This window comes from Myiozetetes cayanensis, unplaced genomic scaffold, assembly GCF_022539395.1.
Source record: "Myiozetetes cayanensis isolate MyiCay16 unplaced genomic scaffold, myiCay2020 scf13, whole genome shotgun sequence".
NCBI classification, from domain to species: Eukaryota; Metazoa; Chordata; class Aves; order Passeriformes; family Tyrannidae; genus Myiozetetes; species Myiozetetes cayanensis.
In genome coordinates this window covers 13,874,840-13,887,907 of record NW_026086937.1, presented here as the reverse complement: position 1 = coordinate 13,887,907, position 13,068 = coordinate 13,874,840, and the positions used below count along the sequence as shown (strand labels likewise).

Below are 13,068 nucleotides of genomic sequence, written 5' to 3'. Positions count from 1 at the left end.
CAAGCTTCTCTAAGCCTGTCTTTCAGCCCCAAAAAAGCACATGTCTCTGGAAATCAGGCACACTAAATAAAAAGCACATGACAAAGGGAAGAATAGAGCAAAATAAGGGACTGCTTAAAGACCTAGCATGTCTTATCAATACCTGGCACAGTGCCACAGATCAGTCCTGACAGGACCTCTGAACATGACTGACACATAACTAAAGAACCATGCTGATCAGAAAAAGGTCAGTAAATAAAACACAGCTAGAAACAATCTATGTTGCTAGCAGAAAACCTGGGGGGGAAGGGGGGGGGAGGAAAAAACCACCACCAAAAAGACCCAGATGCCTGATAAGGCCTCAGATGGTTATCTGCTTTGAAAGCACAACATTTACCTGTCACTGCATCATCCTGGTATAGATTTGTTTTCAGCAAATCGTACACATCTTGACGTGCTGTCCCCATGGCAGCCAGACCCAGGCCCAGGCTGCCACCGTGTCGCACAATCTAGACAAGCATACGCAAGGTCAGTCATCACACAACAGGGAACAATACGCCTTCAGCTGAGGTAGACATCTTTCCATTAACATAAAGCTGCAAACTTTTATCCCCACCCTACCCAAACTGACCTCTTGACCTGCTATAAATACCACTTTCACTGTTTTAGGCAGTAGTCCCATGAAAGAGGCAGAAAATAGAATAGAAACAGAGGTTCAGAAGCCAATAAACGAGTATCACAAGCTTTACACACAGCACTGGAGACCTTCTAGTACATTCAAGGTCTTTTTTCCCACTGAGTGATTTATGCAAAGCCATAAATCTGTGCCATTTGTAAAAACAGCCAGCTAGCTATAGCTTTTAAGTGGAAAGGTAAATCAGTACCCACTTAAACAGTCTATAACCTCTTCTGTTCCAACAACAGATACAGGAAAGGCAGTGCATTTGCAATAAGATAAGAGGGATTTGTTCACAGAATTTCAAAAAAAGTAATCTGAAATTCCACAAAGAAGAGAACATGCTGTGAAAGTGATCTATTCCCAACTTAAAAAGACATTTTTTGTAGAAGTCTACAAATAGTAAAGTGGTGAAGTAAAACACTTTTTATTGTGTAAGATGTATTAAAACTGCAGGGCAGCAGAAACATTTTGTGGCTTATTTCCTTGACAGCTAAGCCATAAGCTGTAACAGTGCCTGAATACTGCAGGTCCACCCACAAAACAAAGTAGATATAACAAGTGGTAAATATGATGAAGCTACAGTCTCACATATATAAGAATTTCCTAGAAATCTTTCCTAAATATCAAGCAACAGGTTGTTAAAACCATCCTTTAATCCAGTCCAATCTTTAGGGCCCAGAGAAGGTCTAAGTACCACATGACTGCCACAGTCTTAATTATCTCTACCCCTCATTTCTAAACCAGCCAGCACCCTCTGCATATTCCCAACAAGAAAATGGCTCATCACCGAGCCCAGTACATACATCATTACTGGCATTCTTCAGTTGGTTCAGCAAGTAGTCAATGATGTCCCCACCGTGGTTAGCGTGGATGAGCCCCAAGGCATAGAGACCTCCACCTTCCTGGTAGGCTGACCCTGGAGAGGTGTCCTTGGGCAGGTAAGTTGCCATTAGCTGCAATGCTTCTTTCTCATGACCCTGTATGGTCAGTAGGAAGGAAAGACAGTGGGAAGTGAAAGGTGAAAAAACAACTGATGTAAACACTTCACAATAGTATTTAAACATAATAATAATAATATTTAAACCCGGTCAGGGCCACTCCCGGGCAGGTGGAGCTCGTTAGCCCTTAAAGGCAACCCACCTACGTCCTAAGGACCTCGCTGCCACCGTCCAAGCTCGCTTGGCCCCGGTAGATGAACCTTAGGATTAAAGGGTGGGCTCAGTTCCGTGCACACTGTGTCTCACCTAAAAAATCCAATGCGCAGGCTGGAAGGTGGAAAAGACCTTCCCCGGATCTTCGCTCGCGAAGACTGGCCATTATTATTAGTATTTAAACACATAAAGAGAAAATGTGTTGGAGCCATTACTTTCTCCACAAGAATCAGAGTTTCACTGCTGAACAATCAGCAAAAAAGAATTCCTCTGTACTGGGCTTCCAGTAACCACAGTACACGAGTATTCACCAATCACTTGGTCACTGATCTAAACCAGGACACACTGGGCCTGAAGCTACACCAAGTCATTCACTAGAGCACTTTAATGAGGGCTGAGGCACATAAAACAAAGACTTCTTTTTATTTCAAAAAACCTTTAAATATATCCTCTCTGTGAATCAAATTGAAGAAAATAACCACTATTCAACCTTAGTGAAGCTTACTGTAGTAAAGACTTAAGTATGTCCAAAACTCTCCAAAAAAACTTAAGAAATACATAAATGCAATTTTAATTGCAAACTACTGAATCTTTCGACTCAGAAGGGAAGAGAAGACCTAGGAATAAGGCTCTCTTCTTGAGCCATGTTATCCTACCACCTTTTTGATTCTCTGCAAAGCAAGCCATAAATTATATTGGATATCATATGAAATAATATAAGCACAGATTTTTACTGCAAAGACTCAAAACATGTTACAGCTGTGCCAGGTACACTGAAGGTACCATTCAGAATCCCCATTTCCCCATTTTCAGTGTTCACAAGTCAAGTATTTATACTGAGCAGAGAGAACTGAATGCAATTACCTTGTGTATAACACCCAAGCTGGCGGTGGCAGTAAATTTAGCCCAGTTAGTGGCCCTGGCCAGCCACTCCAAATTGTCTCTAGAAGATGAAAAGAGAAAGGTTGTACAAAGTTTTTCATACAGTCTGTTCCTGATCCTGAAAGTAGGGTTTCTGAGCACTGATGTTTACTTTCAAATCAGAAAGTAGCTCCAGAAGGAAAGCAGGTTAACCACATCCCCACTTTATACCTCTCTCCCTTTCACCAGCTCTGATTTTTGCCTGGTTTTAGTCAAACTTCTAGATATGAGTGATATCAATGAAACATGGAGTACAACTGCTCAATATGCAGCCCACCAACTCTCTGGGAGAAACTGCAGGAGTTTCTGGAGCTTTCCTGAAGTCCCTGGTAAGGTCAGCCCTGGTATTTTCCTACCAAGAGTCATTCAGCACTGTCAGTCTCTACCAAAAAAAGACACATCAGCTCAGAAATTCTCCAGCTGGTAAACAAAAAGAAGAGAAGTTCCAGATCTCCACCCTCCAACTGTTCATATAGTTAGCAGTCAAATAAAGCCAGTTTGTGAGTACAGAGGAAAGGAAACAATTCTCTAAGACCATTAAGAGTTCTGCAGTTACAGCTTTGGAAGCATCAAATTAAGCAGGGCAACAATGTTGTCCAAACACCTCTAAATGACACTTGAGCTTCCTTGCCATGGATTTACCTAAGGAATTGGTCACTGGTTGTCCCACAATGCATAAAGGAGTTTGCTATAACAGTTGCTGTATGACACACGGAATTCCGCACTGCATCCTGAAAGAACAAGAACAATCAGTATCACCAGTCAGCAAAAGATCCGCTCCAGGTCGCTTAACATGCCTGCCAGTACACCAGAGAAATGGACTGCAATGACCCTCAATTTAACCAGCAATTTCCCTTTAATCAGTTAATAGATTGTTAATACTCTTTAATATATCCTCAACCCATCCTTCCCATGCAAAACAATCCTTTCTATGAGTTTCTGTCAGAGATGTGATTATTTCAATTGCAACTTAACTGGAGAACCCCCCCTTTCCATTTCCCAGAACTGAGCACTGCAGAGTGTGCTGCTGACGTTTTCAAGCCATTCCCAGAACACTGTGCAGAATCACTCCTGAGCACTTAACCAGCAGATGGAAAAGATTTTCCAATACATTTGAAGTGCCTCCTGAAATAGATGAACACACTAACAAGCAACCCCTAACACTTCTACTGATGATGTGTATCTTATTTCACATATAAAAAACTTCTCCTACGGTTTCTAATAATCCTTTAGGTTAAGAGAATCTAATTTACCTGTAAGTTCTCATCATTACCCCCTTGAGTAACATCTTCCAAAACAAAATCAGTTACTCAATTCACTAGCACTGCCTACATTACAGTATCTGACTGGTTTTGTCTCCAGTATGGAAAAATTGGTCTCTTAGCACACACCAGGATTCCTTTAGCCAAGCTGTAGGTCTGAGCCCATAAACACCTCAATCAAGACACCTGTAACTTACAGTCCTGGCTGACTCCCTCCCTTCCCTCCCAACCAGCAGCATTTGCAATGGATCAGACAGGGACCTGGAAGGTGAGTTTTGTCCATCTTACTGGACAGATGAAAAATGAACCCATCAAGAAAAGTGGTGAGAAAAGATTAGTTTCTATAACCAATGAGAAACCCAAATTTTAAAAAATCAACATGATAATAGCAGCCTGTTACTAGGTCATACCAGCTGTATGCTGAAACAATCTGATTATATGGCTTTCTTTGGGTGCAACCAGCTCTTCAGCCCCACAAGTTCAAGTTTTAAATGACTCAAACTCATATTTTTATTCACAAAACCCAAGGAGGCCATGCTAAAACGTAAGACAATGTTGTACAATAACAGCAACATGGTCAAAACAAACACAGGATGAATCCAAGACAAAGCCTCTCTTACCTTTGTGTTTTTGAGGATCATGAGGTCTGTATTGTTGTTTCGTATTAAAAACTGCAGATGTAACTCAATGGCCATTTCCCCACTTAAAATTTTAATCATTTTTGAGATCTGGTCCTTAGGCTCTGGGTTCTTCACGTACAAGCAAAAAGAAGAAAAAAAAATCTATGAGAACCGAACTATGGCTCTGTTAAAAAACAATTCATGAGAGGCTACTCTGGTCCCATTACCATATTCCAAAATCTATCAGGTTTCAGGACTAAAAAGATGTTTCTGTCCTTGATGCACTAGCCCAACCCTCACAGATAATCCAGTCCCTTTGGGCACAACAGTGCAGGTGGAGAAGAGACTGTCCAAAAAGGAATGTGTTCTGTCATTGGAAGCAAAAGGACATGAGTGACATTTGACATTCTCCAAGCTGCTGTTTGGTCTTACAGACACAAAGAGTCTCCTGCAAAAGGCAACCCCTTTTATAAATGTGAACCTGTATTTCCATGGAAGCTTTAGTGGAGGGGGCCACAAAGCTACAACACTTTGAATGACCCTGCTGAGCTGCAGTATCGTTCTTGTGAGCTACAGCCTTCATTTGGAACAACAGCTACTAGAATTAGGAGGATTCTCTAACACATCAATCTTCAACAGCTCTTAGAGAAAGTCTCCTTTTTCCTTATGATGGAACAGTTGGAAATTAATCTGTGGAAAGTGAAGTTCCTGAGCAGGGTGAAAAGTACACCACAGCTCTCTGTACTGACATTGTTAGTTGGTCAGAGACCAGCCAAGCACGAGTAGTTCAGCCCTTAAACTAATTCCCTCAATTATTTCTTTGTAGTCAGCATTCTGAATTATGGAAGATTAAGCTCAAGAACATTTCTGACCACACAGATCGTTTTTGTGTACTTGTCCTTTGGCACAGTTAGCAAAGCCAACGCAGCAGAAGCTGATCCAAGACACCCTTGCTGCACAAAAGCACTGTTTTACAGGTTCCTTGATGAGGCAAGAAACTCAACCCCTTTTGTTTTCCTTGGGAAATATAATTTGAAGAAAACACTTCTGTTTGCCCTAATCAGTTTTTAAGTGATCTGCAAGAATCTCTCAAAGATTCCCAAGTCTCATTTGCAAACATGCACCACAGGGAAAAAGAAGGGAAAAAACCCTTGTATTGAGTTCTACTTTCCTCTCTAGTAGCATTTCTTTTCTTCAGCATTGGAAGTGTTGGAATTGCATTAGCTATTCTGCATGCCAAAATGCAACCACATGTGCATGTGAGAAGTGAACTCACTTTCTCCCATACTTGGGAAAAGAAACTAAAGAAAAATATTGCAACCAGCTGGCCCAGCATCACACAGGCCAGAGGCAACATTACCACTTCATAGAAAAGAAACTGTGTTACATCAGCATCCCCTCCTGCCATTCCTGCAGAACAGCATCAGTTCTACCCAGCCAGAACTACAGCTGGATTTCTGAAGGAGACAGAAAAAAACTCATCAAGCTAATTCACTTCCTAAAGTTCTCAGCAGCAGTTACATTTCAGGCCTTTTCTTTTGGAATGAGTTAATTATTTCAATATTAGCAAAAAGCAAACACATGAGCCAGATCCTCTGTCCCCTTTTTCAGATCTCAGTAATTCCCACTGAACTCTGCCTATTTTCCACTCTCACCCAGCTTTCATTATCTGAACTGCTGGACTGTCAGATATTGGGTTCTCAGAGATCATCTGTCACCTTTTCTTCAAGCAAGACAGAAAAGGAAGTCCACTCTTTATCAGCCAAACCAATTCAGCAACCCTCAAGATTCAAAGAGAACACATAAGAAAAAGCAAGGAATGTATTTTGGAAAAGGCACTTACAATTTCCACAGACTTCCCAGCTGCACAAGTGCTTCCTGGTTTCTCTTCTGCTTCCATAGCATCACTGAAACAAAAAAAAAAAAGAAAAATGCAACCCAGTTCATCACTTGTAACTCCTCAGCAAGTATAATTACAGCTGAACACTGTCCTGAAAGAGTAGCCTGGGATTTAGAGATCATGACTGCAAATGGGACAAGGGTTGACTATCTGGACATCACTGCTGAACAGAAAACTCCTCCCCAGTTCAATTTTCAGGGAAGTTGAAGGCAAAGGCCTGGAAAATCCTACTCTATTATTCCACACACACAGAGACAACAAAAATAGAGATGCTTGCAGGAAACGAAAAAGCACAGACAAGTGAGAAAACAAGGTCACCAAACAAGGCAGCAGCGAGGATAACTATAGCCTCGCCCAGAAGCTTTGAGCTCCTCACTATTAGCATGGATCCTAGAGTGTTGGCAGGGAAATACATATTAAACTGTTGTTAGCAACTTGTTCTAATGCTTCACAGCTGACATAAATTACTCTCTGCCTTTATTTCACTGGAAAAGGGAGGAAAACGCTTGCTATGCCTGTGTCAGTGATTCAAAAGCACATATATCCACTTCGTCACAGATGCATAAACCCTTATATTTAACCAGCCTTGATCCAGGCAGGATTCTCCATCACACACTATCACAGACAGTGCAGGGATCAGGCTGGATACAGACAATCTCCCTACCTGTCTTTCTCCGATCCAGGGACAGTGCCGGTGTTGGTGGATCCAGGCACGGAGGCGATGGGAGTGCCAACTGTGCGGAGATTCTGGATGACAGAGGACAGGAACTGCTGGCTAGCACTTTCATACAGATCAAAGCAAATCTGGTAGGCCATGAGAAGGTTGTCATCCTTCACCAGCTTTTCCAAGATGTCACTCACAGCCTGCGGGTCATCCAGGAATATCAGGCACTGAGTAGGAGAAAGGGAAGAACAGAAAAAAAATATAATTCAGGAGACATCAGATATTTCAGAGTGAAAAAGCAACAGCACCCAGGGCCACACTCCAAATCCCTCATCTGCTGCTTCCACAGAAGATCCCTTCAAAGAAAGAAAACTTCTCTCTTACAGGAGACAAAAGGAAACTTTGAAGAGTTTTCATAGGTCAGTTGAAAAACAAGACCAAATACTACAAATTCAAGACACATCATTCAAACCTTCCTGTTTCTGCAGTTTTATCTTTGAAAACTGACAGTGGTGTTCTACTAAACACAGAAATTTCAAAATCACATTGAAGAAGCATCAGTCATTTTGTAGGGATGTCTCAGCTAAAATGAAACACGCTGAGTCACACGCACGTGGCATAGCGACATTGGCAAAGACCTGAGAACACCTGAGTAGCTTCATAACTGGTTGTCTAAACACTTTAAGACAATGGCTTACCAAAAAAAAAAAAAACAAAGCACTGGAAATGTTCTCAGGAGGAATAAATAAAATTCCAAGCTGTGAACCTACCATCTGATACTCTACATAGGCTTAAAATATTCTGTCAGAGGCGTCTACGTCCTCAAACTGCCTTTGAACACATTTCTTTCTCTATAAATTCACCAAATGTGCAATATTTACTTTTTCAAGTTGGTCTCCCTTTGATATATGTTGGAAGCACACAACCACTAAAAGATATTTAATTTAACTAAACAAGAAACGGAGAGCAGGTAAATTCCAAGTCAAATACATCTACAGAAGAGTTATTTTTTATTATCTTTGAACACAACTCTGAGAAGTTTACCTGGCACACGTTGATGAAGTCTGGTTTCTCCAGATTCATGTAGATTTTAACTAGAACCCTCAAGACTTTATTACGGAACTGTTTATTCTGCATCAAGGACATGCAGAGCTTCAAGCTGTAGGCCAGCATTCCAGGAACATCATTCTGAAATAAAATTCAGGGATATCAAGTCTGGGTTTGGACTGACAAGTGGGATTTAGAAACAAAAACAAAGCTACCCCTTTTTCTATTTTATAAAGCAGAGACAACATATATGCATATAAATCTTCACAGTTTCCTTTCCCATTTTCAGAAAAGATTATATGTAGATGCACTGCAGTATAAAGAAAAAACACCACCAAAACCATAAAGGACCAGTACTTAATTCAGTAGTCAAAACATGCAAAAGATTAATTTAAACATTTAACACCTACTTCCCCTTTTTCACCCTTCTTGTTCTAACACTCAGTTTTCAGTTCAGTGAAATTCACTGCACTAACATAAAATGCCAGCAAAACACATTTGAGCCTGAAACACATTTGGTTACTGGACTCCAGAAAGGTAACTTGAGGGATTTATAATGGACAATTAAGTTAGTAAATGCGTAGGACAATGAAGAGAATAAAGAAAGCAAGATGGATGCCCTATGATTACCATTCTCATATATGGAAATGGGAGACACCCAAATATATGGGAAAGCCATAAACTGAAAAACGGCAAAATTTAAAGGATTTAAACTATGTGTCTGGCATATGATTGAGATACTGCAGCATTAAGATGACTGCACACAACTGCTGAGCTGCTGCAAGTGACTACAGGTGTGCTTCTCTTACTCCCACTAGTAGTAGCATGACTTACCGTAAAACCTCAGTGAAAGGTATTAAAATCAGGCTGTTCTGCCTTGGAGCCAGGAAAAGCCAAGACTGCACACAGCCCCTTACTGAAAATTAGAGCAGCTCATCCAACTGCTGGAAATTTTTTGTTTTGCTTGCCATTAATCAATCACTTACCCAGCCCTAAGGATCCCTTCCCACAGTGAATTACAGCAGGTAACAGGTACAACTAAATAAAAGAGCTGCTCTTACATTATGCCAGGTCTGCCTAGTCCAGTATCATATCTCTGCCAGTAGGTAACAGGGAATACCTTAAGAAGAGGGCATACAACCAAGCTTCCCAGGAATATTCTCCCACCAACTTGTAGCTCAAAGATTTCCTAAAGGTAAGCAGTCTCTCTCTACCTGACAGCTCTGAGTGGCTCTGCCTTCCACGACCACGCTGAACTGAACATCCCTGTGTTTTATTCTGTTCATACAAAGCAGGGCAAGTTCCACAGCAATATCGATCTTGCACTTGACTTCCAGACCCATACCTGGGAAGGCCTAGCTAAGGCACCTCCTGTCCCTGGCACGTACCGACTCGAGGATGGTTTTCTCGAAGACGTCCAGCCTGCGGGTCTCCAGGGCAATGCCGATGGCCTGCTTGTACTTGTGATCATCCAGGCACCGCTGGAACATTTTGTTCACTATCCCTTCTAGCCTCTCATCCACAGGTTTCTTCTCCCCTTCCGGCAGCTCTGCATTCTCCACACACTGCTTGGTGTAGTGGTCGATGCATTTTGCTGAAGAGGCAATGAACAAATATGGGGGGAAAAGTCAACTTCTTTGAGTTCTGCAGTTTTTTACAGGTGAGTTTTTAACCTGTTCTACCAGCAAATACAGCATATGGGAAGCTGCACAAAGGTGAAGCACCTGTGCAGTCATACACAGATATTAGTGAAAGGTATTCCTTTTATCTCCTAACAAACTCCAATTTTAGTGCTGTAATCAAGTAGGTATTTTAAAAATGAAAACAATGATGTGACATTTGTTCAAGTGTCATGATATCTTAAATGAGGAAACAGCAGCAGGAGACTTCCTAGCTCCACTGTAAGCATTGACAGGGAAGACTGAGAGCCAGCCCTGGTCCACCAAATCCTGTACAAGGTATGTGACACCAGCAGATGAAACTTTTAACAGGCATTCAAATTATACATGCATTGAACAGCTGACTTGCTATCTGGTTAAAGGTGGATAAAAACAATTGTCCCCCTCAGTACACCTCTCAGGTGTGCAGCTACACCTGCTAGTCAATTCCTTCCAAAGTTATGCTGAAATTGATAATAATATCAGCACAAAAATGAGAGCAAGGACAATAAACAACCAAAGCAATTTTTCTATTAGGAATTTGCTATAGAACGATTAAGAATAGGGGGAAAATGCCAGAACTCCTACATCAGTACCATTACAGAACTGCAAATCAGGAGAAAGAAAGTACAAATAAACAGGGTAAAATCAGCTGCAGCATCAGTTTAAATGAAAACAAGGACAGCAAGAGGAATATAGAGAAAAGCAGCTAAACCAAATAAAACCTTAAAGTTACAGTAGCTTTGGCAATGCAAGAGGTTTTCTTTCACAGCAACAGTTGCTTACCAATAATGGTCTCCACATATTCCGAGTTGTCATTGACATTGAAGAGGTCACCTGCTCCCAGGGCATAGTTCAGAGACTCCTCAAAAGCTCCCAGGTGGTAAAACACTTTAGAAGCCACAAGAGCAGCAAACTGCCGGCTCCGAAAGCCCTCGTCTTCATAGAGAACCTCACTGCAGAAGGGAGAGAGAAGAACATCAGCTCTGTGTGCTCAGATCTCTTTAAGGCCACATCACACAAGTACAAGCTTGACCAACTTCCGTCTTTGGGACTACAGCTCCAATCCCACATCCACACACACTGGTGCTTTCCAGGAAATACGGAGCTGGATGCTGTACTAGCCAGTGTCAAGCAAACAGAACTACACCCACTTCATATCTCATGTTCTTTTTAAGCAGTACACCCCGAAGTATTAAGTGTTTTCGCTTACATTTTGTCCACTGACTCAGAGATTTCTGCCCAGAAGTCATTGACAACAGCATTCAACTTGTGAAGAGCAAACTCCTACAAAACAAAAAATAAATTTATTGCATGAAAAATGCATTTACCACCTTTCCCCAGTAAAAATGAAGAATCCCCTAAGATGGATATCATAAACACTGACCCATTTCAACAGCAAATTCTATTGTAAAAGATCTTTGCAAGCTCTTTCCAAAAAAAGGGCTGTTCATTTAACAGGTAAGACAGCCCTGGTATTCCTTCCCACAGTCCCTCTGTGACGAACAACCGGCTGAAGCAACTGATCGGTGAAATTCCTTGAAATACCAAGTTTTCAAAGTGTTTGTGACAACCTTTGTGTAGCACACAGAATTGGCCTGTGCTCTATGCCAGTCAATTCTATTTATTTATAGGGACACAGTACTTAGCAGGTAAACAGTATCCAGACTGGAATCAGCCCACTTGTAAAAGCAGGGCTCATTCTGATCCAGCACCACCTGTGTCTGGATCCAAAAAAATCATTTAGTTAACTACCAGTTTACAAAGTGCATCTTCCCTCCTAAAATGGGCCACCTTAACTGTTCAAGTAACTGGTAACCATCAGCGCACCACCCCTCTGAGGGTCTGCTGTTCTGTGGATTCACATGCTCTGGACACTGTAAAGTTTCTGCTTCTGTTTTCTTTTCATACTACTACTGGTTTGGGTTTTTTTCCAAGTGAAAACTTTAACTGTGATTTTGTTCTACATGGCTAAAACTACGCTAAGAACTCAAGATGTTCTTCAGCTTTGAATTTTACAGAGACTAAATGCAGTCTCTGGAACAACTTTAAGTAACAAAGCACCGTTACCATCAGAGAGCTGGGAGCTTTGATGAACAGAGATTTTACATTTGAAGTTCTATTTTGATCCGTGTTCAAAACAAGGAAGTTTGCCATCTGTTATCATGTTACTTAAGCCCTTTCTTTCAGCTTTCAGTCTAGATACAATTTGGTGCCCACCTGTTGCTGTCCAACCATTAATTATTGAGATCCACTCCTTTTTTGAGTTTAAGCTCTCAACATAATGCATTTGCTGCTGTTTGCTCTCCGATGTAAGAGCTTACCTTGAGCTGTGGCTCTTCTTCATCCAGAAGAGAGATAATTCCAGCTGCAAAGCAAGATCATAGTCAGTTTTGGACTCTCTGTATCAACAGTGAGCTTGTTATTTAGCTAAAAACCAACAGAACACGAAAGGAGGCTGTCTCTGGAATGCTGGTTTCAAATCTTCAGTATCAAATTTCAGAGATCAGATTCAAGTTTGTATAAACATGATGTAAAATAGTTCAGAATTTATAAGTGAAAAGGCACATTATTTATAAAAGATGATCCTTCTCAGAGGAAAACATATTAGACAAGAACTCAGAAAACGTTTTCATGCCAAGGAAACAGGCCCCATGTGTAAGAGATGTCACACTTCACATCTTTAGCAAGACTCCTGATGCTGTCCCAGAACATTTGTACAAACATCTACATAAATATTGTTTAGCTGACATGACTGAGAGGTTCACAGATACCAGGGGAGCTTAATCTGAAGAATGGTTCTGGGTGGTTTCCCTGTCAGACTGCAAGGATGCAACAGAAAGAGTCAAAATAGGATCTGATCAAAGTCCAACCCAAATCAGTGCTTTAAGTCTTTCATCTGTTGTACAGCTTGAGGACCTTCTAAATCTAAGACATGAAACTGGGAAGGCTGGAGGGCCATGGGTTGAAATCTGAAAGGATCATGTGCAGGTCCAAATTAAAATGTACAAACACAGAATGTGAACAGCAGAGAGGGTTAAGATGAAACATGATCAGTGATATCACTTGGCTGCAGTGAGAGAAGGAGAGCCCAATCCTCACACAGATGTGTGAGTGAGAGCAGTTCTTGGCAGGTCCCTTTGGCACCTTCCCTCCCCTTGGCACCACATCCAGAGCTGGGCACCCC

At 41.4% G+C, this 13,068-nt stretch overlaps 1 protein-coding gene across 1 annotated transcript in view; it reads right to left on the bottom strand.

Annotated features, from left to right (window-relative positions):
• PSMD1 (proteasome 26S subunit, non-ATPase 1) overlaps positions 1–13,068 on the bottom strand; it is a 73,058-nt gene that overhangs the window by 58,629 nt on the left and 1,361 nt on the right. The window contains exons 2-13 of the mRNA XM_050307845.1: positions 12,206–12,249; positions 11,095–11,168; positions 10,668–10,837; positions 9,612–9,817; positions 8,221–8,364; positions 7,177–7,403; positions 6,456–6,519; positions 4,613–4,741; positions 3,373–3,461; positions 2,674–2,752; positions 1,462–1,635; positions 377–488 (exon numbers count right to left, since the gene is read on the bottom strand). Of these exons, the coding sequence (XP_050163802.1) occupies positions 377–488; positions 1,462–1,635; positions 2,674–2,752; positions 3,373–3,461; positions 4,613–4,741; positions 6,456–6,519; positions 7,177–7,403; positions 8,221–8,364; positions 9,612–9,817; positions 10,668–10,837; positions 11,095–11,168; positions 12,206–12,249 (1,512 nt within the window). The remainder of the gene's footprint in view (positions 1–376; positions 489–1,461; positions 1,636–2,673; positions 2,753–3,372; positions 3,462–4,612; positions 4,742–6,455; positions 6,520–7,176; positions 7,404–8,220; positions 8,365–9,611; positions 9,818–10,667; positions 10,838–11,094; positions 11,169–12,205; positions 12,250–13,068) is intronic.